General features: G+C 34.9%; 1 protein-coding gene across 1 annotated transcript; it reads right to left on the minus strand.

The window, feature by feature from the left end:
* Nucleotides 1–621: 621 nt before the first annotated feature.
* Nucleotides 622–12097, minus strand: LOC122017722 (bifunctional cystathionine gamma-lyase/cysteine synthase-like). The gene is made up of 4 exons (XM_042575434.1): nt 11972–12097; nt 8521–8723; nt 7933–8058; nt 622–770 (listed from the first exon to the last, which is right to left on the minus strand). Exons 2-4 carry the CDS (start codon nt 8720–8722, stop codon nt 652–654), a joined length of 447 nt encoding a protein of 148 aa, XP_042431368.1. The 5' UTR covers nt 8723; nt 11972–12097; the 3' UTR covers nt 622–651.
* Between the last annotated feature and the right edge of the window lie 1055 nt (nt 12098–13152).

A 13152-nucleotide genomic window follows, 5' to 3' on the forward strand; every position in this document is an offset into this window, starting at 1 on the left:
AGCTTTCATCTAATTAAAACTAGAACTACCCTTATCAATGGTGTCGTTGCATGACATCTTTTCTCATTTTCTTGGATATTTAAGTATTAAATTTTAATTTCGATAAATTAACGAATGAATTTTTTTAACCAACGATTGATCTAAAATATTGAGTTGATGGACTACTTGCTATGAGCGTTTTCTAATTTATCTTAATAATCGGTGAGAAATTTTCAGACGAATTTATGTTATGACCCTTAAGATTAGTTGACATAAACTAGATACCTAGTACTAATTAATAAAAACTACAATTAAGAGAATCAAAATTTAAATTTTATTTTAAAAATAATTTTAAAAAAATAAGAAGAGAAAATATTTATTTCAGTTGCTTAAATTTATTTATTTATTTAAAAAAAATCCAACCATTTTCTGCGTTAACTAGTTCTATCTCTCTTTTGCAAGAGTGAAACTAGGTATATTAAATAGATAGAACAAGTAATAAGAAGAGAAAATTAGTTATAAGTCATCAAATGAAACGAAGTACTCAAATACTTAATAAAATTCTTATAAACAGTTTAATAAATTGTTATAATATTTAATTGATTGATTGATATAATTCTTTTTAATGAACCAAAACAACTAACATTATCATTCGAGACTTATTAAGCATTATTACACGATTTGGGTTTTCATCTTGAGATGCCTTGCCGTACCAGTTATGGTGCCTCCTGAGCCTGCAGCTGCTACAAAAATATCTACCTTGCCTGCTGTATCTTTCCATATTTCAGGTCCTGGAAGTTAAGAACAAAGAGATTCAATCAAAATATGAAAAAAGAGACGCGCATGAGGTAAATTTATAGTTGGTTGGGACTTGTTTTTCACTCAGTTTCAGCCTTTTAGTTTCATAAAGAAGAAAAATAGTTTTCGAAACCAATAAGATCTTGAAATATGAAACCAAAGACTGATGCAATAATAAGAAATACTGTGAGTAAATTAGTAAAGGTGATCTGCAGTTAGCAAAGCAATTCAGGAAAGATTATTGTATAAAAACCCTGAAAAAGGTATCATGGTAAAGGTGAAAGTATATTGTTAAGGTTAAGGTTCTTCGAAGATTTGGGTCTCCCGTCAGCTAACCTATTTCAAGAGATACTGATGCAGGAGCATCTAGCAACACCACAAGTTTATGTCCTCTAATACGGCTATCTTCCCCTTCGAGCTGTGATGAGAAAAAAACGAGGCTACTAGGCTCTCTTTTGAGCCTTGAAGAAGGACGATCGAAACTACTGACAAGGAAGATGACTTGTCCGTTGCTTTTTGATGTGGTTGTGCTCTATTTGGAGTTCAGACAGACGGAATCGGCCTTGAAATGACCGACACGGTCAAACCGTGCCCAAGGGAACGACTATGTTGTGGTGTCATGGTTCACTTGAATCGGGTCCCTAAAACTCTAAATTTGGTCTTTTAACTTTTCTTTTATTTGTTTTGAATTTTTAGAATTAAATTTTTTTTCTAGAAATTAGTATAAATTTTATCTCTTTTTTATAGGATTAATTTTCTTAAAGTTAGTTTAGATTTTATCTTTTTTTAATATTAGTTCTTTTTACTTTTCCTATTGCAACTTTTTCTTATTTCTTAGGTTATTTAAACAAGAGTTAGAGCTTTGTTAAAACATGTTGAGTTTGGTTTAGATTTGAATCAAAAATTATTTTCGTTTAAACCTAAAGGCGACTCCTCTTTGTCTACAAATTATCTTCCTATGTCTTTCTTTGCAAACCTCTAATTCGAACGTCACACCCAGAGTTTCTTCCCTTGCGTCAGATACTTTAGATGCAAACAAATAGTAGATATCTCATTTCTTAGCACTCTTTGTTAGAAAATTTAAGCTTAAAGAGTGTTGGAAAGAGATCATGGAAAATAAGGAATCAAAATAAAATTGGAAAGAGATGTTAAGGATTACGTAAAGTAAAATAAGGAATAAAATCATAATCTTTTAAATTAGGTATGATGTAATTATTTGGCTTAATTATAGGGATTTTTTCCCTAAGATAGAGATCACAAAGTTGTATATATATGAAAGAGAAATATACAGATTTTTTCATAATCCTTTCCTACTTCCATTGATTTCATGGTATCAGAGTAAAATCCCGATCACACCAAGAGTTCGACCATGGATTCGTCACATTCTTTTGAAACCATCATCGCTTCGGGTATGAATCATTTTCCATATATTACCCAACATAAACTGAATAGGTCAAATTTGGTAAAATGGTTTCAATCCGTGCTTTTGGTGATTCAAGAAAAAGGAAAAATAGGTTATCTAATTGGTGAAACACCAATTTCTTGAGGATTCCATTGTTATGGCTTGGTTGATTAATTCAATGGAACCTTAAATTGGAAGGACTTACTTATTCTACAAGAATGCTTAAGAAATATGGAAGGCAGTCCAAGAGATGTACTCAGATCTTCAAAACACATCCCAATGTTTTGAAATCCGATCAAATCTGTGGAACATGAAGCAAGGATCAATGCCAATGACAACAGGCTAATTGATCTATGGCAAGAAATAGATTTGTTTTACACAATCTATGTTAGTGTGCTGAAGATGGAGTGTTGTATAACAAGGCCATTGAAAAAGATCAGATATTCGACTTTCTTCAAGGCCTCAACAAAGACTTCGATGAAGTGCGAGGTCATATTCTGGGAGTCAAACCTCTTCCTTCATTCCGTAAAGTATTTTCTGAAGTTTGATGAGAAGAAAGCAGGAAGAAAATTATGATGAACCCTTCCACTCTTAACATCGCAGAAAAGCAACTGCAACGATATGCCTTGGCGGTACTTGACCATAATTTCAAAAACGAAGAGATAATAAACTATGATGTGAGCATTGAAGGAAGCCAAATCACACAAAAAAAACTTGTTGGGGCATTCATTGAAAACCTCCAAATTAGAAACCACGAAATTAAAGGATAGGAAAACCATCAACCCACATAGCTGAATCCAGCAGGCCAAAGAAGACTCCTCCCGCACCTTTCACTCATGAACAAATGGAGATTTTAAAGTCCATATTCCACAAAAATCAAAATCCTGAAATTTTGGACTCCACATCTAAGGCTGCAATCCCCCAAAGAGGTAATATCTCATCAACCTTATTATCACAAAGAAATGATAAAGATAAATGGATTATTAACACCAGTGCATCTGATCACATGACGGGGCGATGTATAGTTTTTCAAATTACAAATTCTGCACCGATGAAGTGAGTTTCAGTGGAAAATGGAAATACTATTACAATGGCAGGGATTGGATATGTTCTTATTCAAGGACTTCAATTGAAATATGTCTTGCATGTTCCAAGTTTAAAATGTAGTCACTAATCTGTTAGCAAAATAACTAAGGATCAAGATTGTAAAGTAACATTTCTTTATGATTGATACGGCGTGTTGTGAGTGGCCCCGAAGATAATGTGGTGTCGATAGTCAAGATGATGTGACAGTCAAAGTCACGATGAGATGGTAATCAAAGTCAAGGGTGTGCGCATCTGGATGAACCACCTCTCGAGAGCAAGGCCCAGTCCAAACCCGGGCGGGTATAAACTTAGCTGGAACTATGGGGCGCAGTTCCCCACTTCTTATGAACAGAACTCCTGGGCGGATCAAGAGCTGACCATATCTACAGGACATAACCCCTCATTTCATGTGGGCAAAGCACCAACATAAATCTGGGAGGGCATATACCCGGTTGAAATTACGAGGCACAATTTCCCACTTCTTATGAACAGAACTCCCAGCCTAGAGTCAGTCGGACATACGGAACTCAGCTCCTCACTTCCCAGAGGCAGTGCTCCCAACTTGGAGCCGATCTATCCTAGAGCCGGTCAAATTCATGGGACTTAGCTCCCCACCTCTCAGGATTTCTCAGAAGCAAGACTCTCAACATAATCTCAGGCGAACATAGGGTCGACCAGATCTATGGGGCTTAACTCCCCACACTTTATGGGCCCAGCTCCCAGTATGTAGTCGGTTGGCCCAAAGCTGGTCGGATCTCCAGAGCTCAGTGTCTCACTTTTCCCAACATATTTTATGGGCTCAGCTCCTAATATATAGCCGCTCGGCCCAAAGCCAGTCAGATCTCTAAAGCTTAGTGCTTCACTTCTCCTGGGCGTGGCTCCCAGCCTACAACTCCCAGCATAAAGCTGTCCGACCCCCGAGCCGGTTGGATCTATGGGACTTACTTCCCCACTTCTCAGTATTTCTTACAAACAAGGCTCCCAACATATACTTGCCCGGCCTAGAGCTGGTTGAATCTCTTAGGAGATGACATTGTCAGGGAATCGTAACAAACCTGTTAGAGAAAAACAATTATTCACCAGAGAATATTCCCTTATTTTGACACATGCGTGTAATGAAACCTTCTTCTGCATAGAGGAGGGCCGATGTGCGCCCCCCCCCCCCCATTACCCGACATGTTCTGACACCAACATTCTCTGTCATCTCATTATTATAGAGGTTATGAGAGTCAGTATAAAAAGAGATTCTCTCCGTTGGTTAGGTACGCTTTTACCCGCGCAAGCTCGTGCACACGCATCTACACTACTGTTCATCTTCCTTCCACCTTTCTTATCGGGATACTATTCTGACTTTAGCGTCGAAGTGTCTGCACCAGGAACCCCCTCCTTGTTATCGCTCTAACATTATTGTTGGCTCTCTTTGTGGTGTGCGTACGGTCATCCGCGTCATCAAGGTCTTCATCTTCTCACGGTCAACATCAGAGTCAACTCGCCGGCATACCATCATCTTCGCTTTTAGACTGGATCAATGATCATTGTGTATTTCACGATTCATCTTCAGGGAAGATGATTGGCAATGTTGAAGAACGAGGAGCCTCTACTATCTTACTATCTCTTCCATGCAACCGAAGCCACCAGTTACTCTCTCTATGTCTAGTTCAATAAATTCGGAGGTACTCTTATGACATAGACGTTTAGGACATCTAAGTTTTCAATATTTGAAGAACTTGTATCTAAAACTATTCCTTAATAATGATCCATCTTTTTTTACTATGAATCATGCATTCTTGCTAAGTAAATTAGAAAAAATTATCCAATGTACAATTATCAATCTTCTAAACCATTTCATCTAGTTCATAGTGACATTCAGGGACAACTAGGGTGGGGGATTTAACGGGAATGAGATGGTTCACCACATTCATAGATGACCATACTTGTACCTGTTAGGTCTATCTCCTTAAACATAAATTTGATGTTGAGTATACATTTCCACAATTTCATAAAATGATAAGGAATTTATTTCAATGTAACATCCACATACTCTACATAGATAATGGGGGGAGAATACTTTTCTCACAACTAAGGGATTACCTTCTTCAAAATGTCATTTTTCATCAAAGCTCATGTCCATCTACACCACAACAGAATGAGATTGCAGAATGGAAAAAACACCATATTAGAAGGGGCAAGATCTCTTATGCTCACCAATTCTGTCCCTCATCACTTTTAGGGTGATTCCATCTTAAATGCAACCTATCTTCCATCAAAAGTCCTTATATTTAGAACACCAATTAATTGTCTCAAAAAGAAATTCCCTTATATCCGTCATTTTAAATCTCCCCCACCAAAAGTATTTGGGTATCCAATGTTTGTATATGACATCAATCTTGCACGTGGGAAACACCCTAAAGCCATCAAATGCATCTTCATTGGCTACTCACCCACTCAAAAAGGATACAAGTGTTACAATCCTATCACAGGAAAATTCCATGTATCCTATGATGTTCCATTCCTAGAGGATGAATCCTTCTATTCCAATGCTTATCTTCAGGGGTAGAATTCAAGGGAAGCTAATCATTGGGATCCTTCAATCTCTTGTGTCACCCTTACTCATTGGGTCTCTCCCACCTTCATCATCATATGATGTAATCACAGAATTTAGTCAAGAACCTTTGCAGTCATTACAACAATAAAAAGAACCAATTCTTTATTCAAGGAGGCCTGGAGTTACTCAGCAAGTCTAATCATTAAAACCAATGATGGATCCATAACAAGATTCACAAGAAAATGTTTCTATAGATAATCTAGACATCCCCATTGCTTTGAGGAAAGGAACACAGATGTGTACTCAACATCCAATTGAAAGATATGCATATCATAGAGCATTTGTCACTCAACTTGATCATATTGAGATTCCTACAAATATATACGATGCCATAAAAAAATTCAAAGTGGAGGGATGCTGTTTTTGAAGAAATGAAAGCACTAAATGATAATGACACTTGGGAAATAGTACATCTGCCCACAGGAAAGAAGGTAGTAGGTTGTAAATGGATTTTTTGGGGTCAAAATAGGGCTAGAAGGCAAGATAGAGAGATACAAAGCACATTTGGTGGCTAAGGGGTATACACAAACATATGGGCTTGACTACGAGGAGACATTTGCACCCGTTGCAAAGTTAAATTCCATAAGGGTGCTTCTATCTATTGTAGCAAACTTAGATTGGGAATTGCATCAATTAAATGTTTAAAATGCATTTCTAAATAAGACTCTTAATGAAGAAGTCAATATGAAGATACCCGGGTTCGAGAACAAGGAAACATCAGGTGTTTGCAAGTTGAAGAAATCCTTATACGGATTAAAACAATCTCCTAGGGGGTGATTCACTCGATTCAACACTATCATGAAAAGCTTTGGATACACACAAAGTCAAGCATATCATTCTCTCTTCGTCAAAGTGTCAAGGGATAGAAAGAAATATATTTTGATTGTGTATGCTGATGATATCACAGATGATGACGATGATGACAATGATGAAATTGCAAACCTCAAAGGGCTGCTTCAATCAAAATTCAAGGTAAAAGACCTTGGAAGACTTTAGTATTTCCTTGGAATTGAAATAGCTAGAAACAAAACTGGGATTTTCATTTCAGAAAGGAAATATACCATCGATCTACTAAAGGAAACAAGAAAACTTGGTTGTCATCCAACAAGTACTCCAATGGAAAAAAAATTGGAGGCAACAAAATACAAAAGATAATGCTCCAACTAATAAAGAGAGGTATCAACGTCTTGTCGGAAAACTAATGTATCTATGACTTACTAGGCTTAATATTGCTTACAGTGTTAGCATAGTTAGTCAATTTACGCACCCCCCACCCCGGGACCAGATTCTTCGATATTTGAAAGGCACTCTAGGGAAAGGTATACTTTTCAATAAAAGTGATAATAGAATAGTTGAAGGATTTGCCAATGTTGATTGGGCTGGTTCACTTAAAGATAGCAAGTCTACTACGAGATATTGCACTAAAGTTTGGGAGAACGTTGTTACATGACGGAGCAAGAAACAAACAATTGTTTCAAGGAGTAGTGCAGAGGTAGAATATCGAGCCATCACACAAGAGATGTGTGAATTAATTTAGATTGAACAACTATTGTCAGAGCTACATGTTCAATTTGAAGACAATAAAGTTGAATAGTGATAATAAATCAGCTATAGTAGTGGTTCACAATCCTATTCAACATGATTGGATGAAGCATGTTCGTATCCACATAAACTTTATAAAATCTGAGATTGAACAAGGGAAGATCCATCTTTACTATGTGCCTTCAAAATCACAAGATATTGATCTTCTTACTAAACCATTGTCGAAGAAAATGTGTCCAAGTTGGGAATGATCAGTATCTATTCACCAACTTGAGGGGGAGGGTTGGAAAGAGATAATGGAAAATAAGGAATCAAAATAATATCAGAAAGAGATGATACGTAAAATAAGGAATAAAATCATAATCTTTTAAATTAGGTATGATGTAATTATTTGACTTAATTATAGGGATTTTTTCCTAAGGTAGAGATCATAAAATACACAAATTTCTTCATAATTCTTTCCCACTTCCATTGATTTAGACCAGACGTGTACAAGTAACTATTGTCCAGAAAGTCATACCAGTGCCCCTGAAGTGAGCTTCAGGATTTGCCAGGTTTGTAACCTGATCAATTTCATAGACATCTGGAATGCTTTCCTTTAGTTTGTTCACACGATCATTCATTCCCTGAAAGCCTAATTTAGAATCTGAAAGGAAAGCAGGCATTTAAAATGATCAAGCTATGTGCATATAATAGAATCATCAATATTTGTGCTATGATGGTGAGTGATAAGATTTTTGAAGCAATAGAATCCTGATTAGTTCCTAAAACCGTGAGAAATTCTTTGCTAGATGTTCTCATCTTTATATTGCAATACAAAATATCTGAGGCTTGACTATCATAGGCTTACTAAAAGTTTTATATGCATGGCTTGAAAATTTTATGTCAGTTTTGGAGGCTTGACTTGAATTTCATGAAATAGTCTATCGTTAGGTATCATTTGACCAACTCCTAGATCATGGAAAAAGAGTAGGACAATGATGTTGAGCAAGGAAAATCATTCACAGTTCATGGTGCTAGAAAATAACATCCTGCAAGACAATTATACAAAAGTGAAAATGCAATAAGAGTAATTGTTACTAATTAAAACAAGGCAAAAAGCTATTACCAGCCGGTGACACTTCAGCTCCCCAATATCTCAATAGAATTTGTTTCTCCAATGAGTATTCGGTTGGCATCACTGCAATGAATTTGTAACCTTTTCTAATAGCTATGTATGCCAAACCAATTCCAAGATTTCCACCTGTAGCCGCCAATAATGTACTAACACCTGGAGTTAGAAGACCCTTTTCCTCTGCATCTTCTATCATTCTAGGGAATGCATACAGACAATGAGGAAACAATTTGAAAAATGATGACTTTTAAATAATAAGAATACTCTAGTGTATAGGAAGTAACTATAAAATTTTTTATCAGCTTAATTAACAAGAATATCCTTGTTAGCTTAATTAACAAGACCTTGAAGATGCAGGCTGTTAAATAACTACTACTTTGGAACCAATTCCCCAAACGAAAAGAATTTCAATGAATGATATAAGAATTTGAAGTAAAAAAATTACCTGTTCAGAGAAATAAGAAATTGGAGTCCTATCATGATATTTACAAAATCACACTTAATGCTGTATTTTGGAAGTATTGATTAATTAGTTCACCATGGACACAACAATGTTAGAAGGGAATCTGGAAATACAAGTACAACAGCCCCTCATGGGATTAAAAAACCAATATTCCTATGCAACTCATAATTCGGAGACTTCAAAATTCATGCCAAAGCCATTGAGTCTGAATTCCAATTCATGATTTTATCCTAAACAAGCTCTTTAGAAGAAATATGTGCGATGTTTTAGTCTAATGCATCAGAAATTCAAACATACACATTAGGTTTTGCAAACTAGAGAATTGACATGCAAGATTTGCTGCCTCAAATTACCATATTCTTTTATTTGAATGGGAATAGTGTCTGATATGACTGTTTCTAGAAGTTTTTACATGACCAATAGGGATGTTGAGGGTCCACCTGAATTGTTGCTTTTGTAGCTAATCTACGTCGTCGGAATTTGTTACATTGACTAAGTACAGCTAACCTTTGATCATGCTGCAACTATGTGGTAAGGCAATTTCTGAGTAAGCAATTTTAAGTCATGTGTAAAAAATAAAAATAACAAGCACGCTAAAAAGAAATGCACGATATCCATATAATGTATAAAAAATGATTTAATGAGGATAAAAGGATATGCTGAGAATTTGAAAATAGCATCATTCCTCTTAGACAACAATCAGTCAAGTATGGGATTATGTTCTTGCAAATTGGCAGAGTCTGTACATAGAAGAGGATACGATTTGTCGGGGACAAACAACCTGAGACCACCACGGTCTTTTACAGATGCGAGGGGTTGATATGCTTCCATCTTCCCAATCAGCCGAACATTTATTCCCTCTTTGGCCACAATCCGTTTTAGTTCGATAAGTGGTGTCCAACCTATAAGCTGAATGAATCTACGCACGATTTATTTTCTTGCCAACTTGAATTAATAATTGCCCAGGCATTTTGACTAATCCTTTTAGAAATATAATTGCATAAAATGAGACTAATGAAATTTCATGAACCTCAGGGAACTACAAGAGAAAATTACGACAGTCTATCCAAAACAGAGATAACCTTAAATTAATTGGAAAAAAAAACAAAACAAGAGAACTTTAAGAACAAAAATACTATTAAGTAGATACGCAATAACATAACATCTAACTAATAGATGGATATTTGTCTTCCTTTTCTTTTGAGAAGATAGACATTTGTCTTTGTGGGATCATTCATATATCAAGTTAGATATAAACAAAACATATACTTTTTGGAATGTTCTTTTTTTTTTTTTTTTTTTTGTATATTTCCAATTAATGAATAAACGGTAAGAGAACATGAGTAAAGTGATCATGAAAAATTTGTGTACAAAGTCATGCTTTTGAAGAAAAACTCTTTCAGCATTGAATTCTCAAGATTCCAGGAGTAAACAAATTGTCATATATATTCATTTAAGATGCACACTACAATGTGTATTCTTAAGAATGCGTTGATGTTATTCAAACCACCTGTTCAAAGCATTACATTGGAAATTGTAAGGACTTAGGAGTAACCTGGAAATCAGGGTCTTTCTTACCTTACATTAGATAGCACCCTCTAACTAATCTTATATGTATTGTCATATATTTATTCTTTACACTCTAGAGTATGTAGTATTTATAATTAGGTCTTTAACACTTAACTCAAGCTCAACTTGATTCGAAAATATTATGAGAATCTTATTTTTACAAATATATTCGATTCTAGAACCCCTTAAAAGATTTGGTTAACAAATTTGCTAATTGATCACTAGAGTTGACTGCTTAGTTGGGAATTTAATATGATTACACATTTTATCTAATGAAATAACAATCAACCTCTATGCATCTATGTGTACTAACTTTTCTCAAAACATTGCATTAGCGGCCATATGTATTACAACTTGATTGTCACAATACAACTCCATTGGCCCTTTGGGAGTATGTACCAACTTTTCCATTAGTTGTTTGATCCAGATGAACTTATATGTCAATAGGGTCATAGCTGTATACCTTTGCAGTTGACCTAATTAGGAAAGTCATCTTCTTATAGGAAATTGAATATTCTCCTAAAAAAATGCATTAGCCTAAAGTGGATTATATATTTGTAGTAGAATTTATCTAATCAACATCAGTACCCCATAATCTTTAGATGACTTTGATCTCGAAATAAAAAACCTTTCCACATAGCATTCTTAAGGCATCACCTCATGATTGTTCCGTTCCATGAGTTTTAAGAAATTAACTATTCACACTAACTATAAAGTAGATGTCAGTCTTGTGACTATGATACAGTTCAATTTCTTACCTCAATCTTCTGTATTTCTCTAGATCAATTAATGGCTCACAGCATTAGGATACATGGAGTGTTGATTGGTTTCGTTCATAGAACATCAACCTCCTCAAGTATATATATATATATATATATGGTGAGAAATAGGCATTTATCCCTTGAGCGACAACCTCTATACTAAAGAAATGTTTGAAATCTCATAAATTTTTAAAATAAAATACTCAATAATGATACTTATTGAATATAGCTGTATACCTTTGCACAATTGCACTCAACCTAACTAGGAAAGTCATCTTCTTTTAGGAAATTGAATATTTTCCGAGAAGAACAAAGCCGTAGTTTTTACTGATTAGTGTTCAGTCTAATGACAAATAGTAGCCTGAAGACACAAGTAGCAAATTCCACAATCTAGGTTTACGCGTATCAAGAACCTCAATTATAGAAATTTGTCACTAACAAGTACATTCCTTGAGAAGGCATTCAATTATAGAGAACCTCAATTGACTGGACTATCGTAAAGCTACCGACTTTAGGAAACAAAAAGAATCCGCGGACAGGAAAAATAAAGCAAAAAAAAAAAAAAAGGATTTAAAGCAGGGACAAGAAAACAAGAAAAGAGTAGAAACGAGCAAGTAAAGAAGATCGAGAGTAGACCAAGAAAGAGAAACACCTGAGTGATATCAGACTATATTCTCCCTGCCGTCTTCCTCTTCATGCGCCGACACGAACGAAGGAAGGCCTCTCCTCGCATCCATTTCCACAGCCTGCCAATGGCTTGCCTGTGTTCGGTGGTAGTAGTAAGTGCTCTTCCCTGCATCGAGATGCTTTATATATAAAAACGGCAACGAAGAAGGTAAAATGGTAAAAGACGCATTTAACTTTAATTTTTTTTAAAAAAAAAATTGTGTCCCTTTACCTATGCCGAAGGGTAAATTACTTCGCTCAAAACAATGATGTTGCATTGGTTGGATGACCTATTATAGTAGTATTAATTGTGTAAAACAAAAAACTAATAAATTATAAGAAAAATATATTTATTATATTGTACATGTTAACCTCCTATATTTTAATCACTATATTATTATAAAATTATGTCAATACGGCAAAAGACGAATGCGCTCACCCCCAACGCTCTCGTTAACCCGTCTCAAAATCAACATGGAAGAGGTAAATCACGGGTGGCTACTAGCCTTTGGAATAGTGACTAGGACATAAGGGAGGTATTTACCTTGGCTTTGCCGAGATTCGAATCTCAGACCTCATTATGACAACACCTCATGCGCTAGCCACTAGATCCATACAAGGGGATAAAATTATGTCAATTCATGAAAGTTATGTTATGAGCAGTTCTAATCATAAATAAAATTTTACATACGATCCCTATTAATAAAAAATTTTATTTTCACGTCCTAATTAAATATAATGAATACTAATTTATCTAATTATTCTTGATATTTTTAGGTATAAAAAATTTAAAAATAAGTATAATTCCTCTTAAATTCAACATATTAAATTAGAATCTAGTATATTTTTCTATTAAATTTAGCACGACTCTTTTTCCAGCTCAATTGGATAGAAAATATACTAGATTTAGGAGGAATTATATTAAGTAGGAAAAAAGTCAGTACTCATTTTGATAGAAACTATACTTGATTTTAGTTTAAAGTGCTAAATTTAATAAGAATTATACCCATTTTGGATTTTTTTATACTTAAAAAATATGAGAAGCAATTTTGATAGAAAATATACTCACTTCTAATTAGAAAGTGATGCTTAATTTGATAGAAAATATACTCAATTCTATTTTAAAGTGCTGAATTTTATCTATTTTTGGACTTTTGTATTTAAAAA

The sequence above is a fragment of the Zingiber officinale genome, chromosome 1B, assembly GCF_018446385.1.
Source record: "Zingiber officinale cultivar Zhangliang chromosome 1B, Zo_v1.1, whole genome shotgun sequence".
In the NCBI taxonomy this organism is placed as follows: Eukaryota; Viridiplantae; Streptophyta; class Magnoliopsida; order Zingiberales; family Zingiberaceae; genus Zingiber; species Zingiber officinale.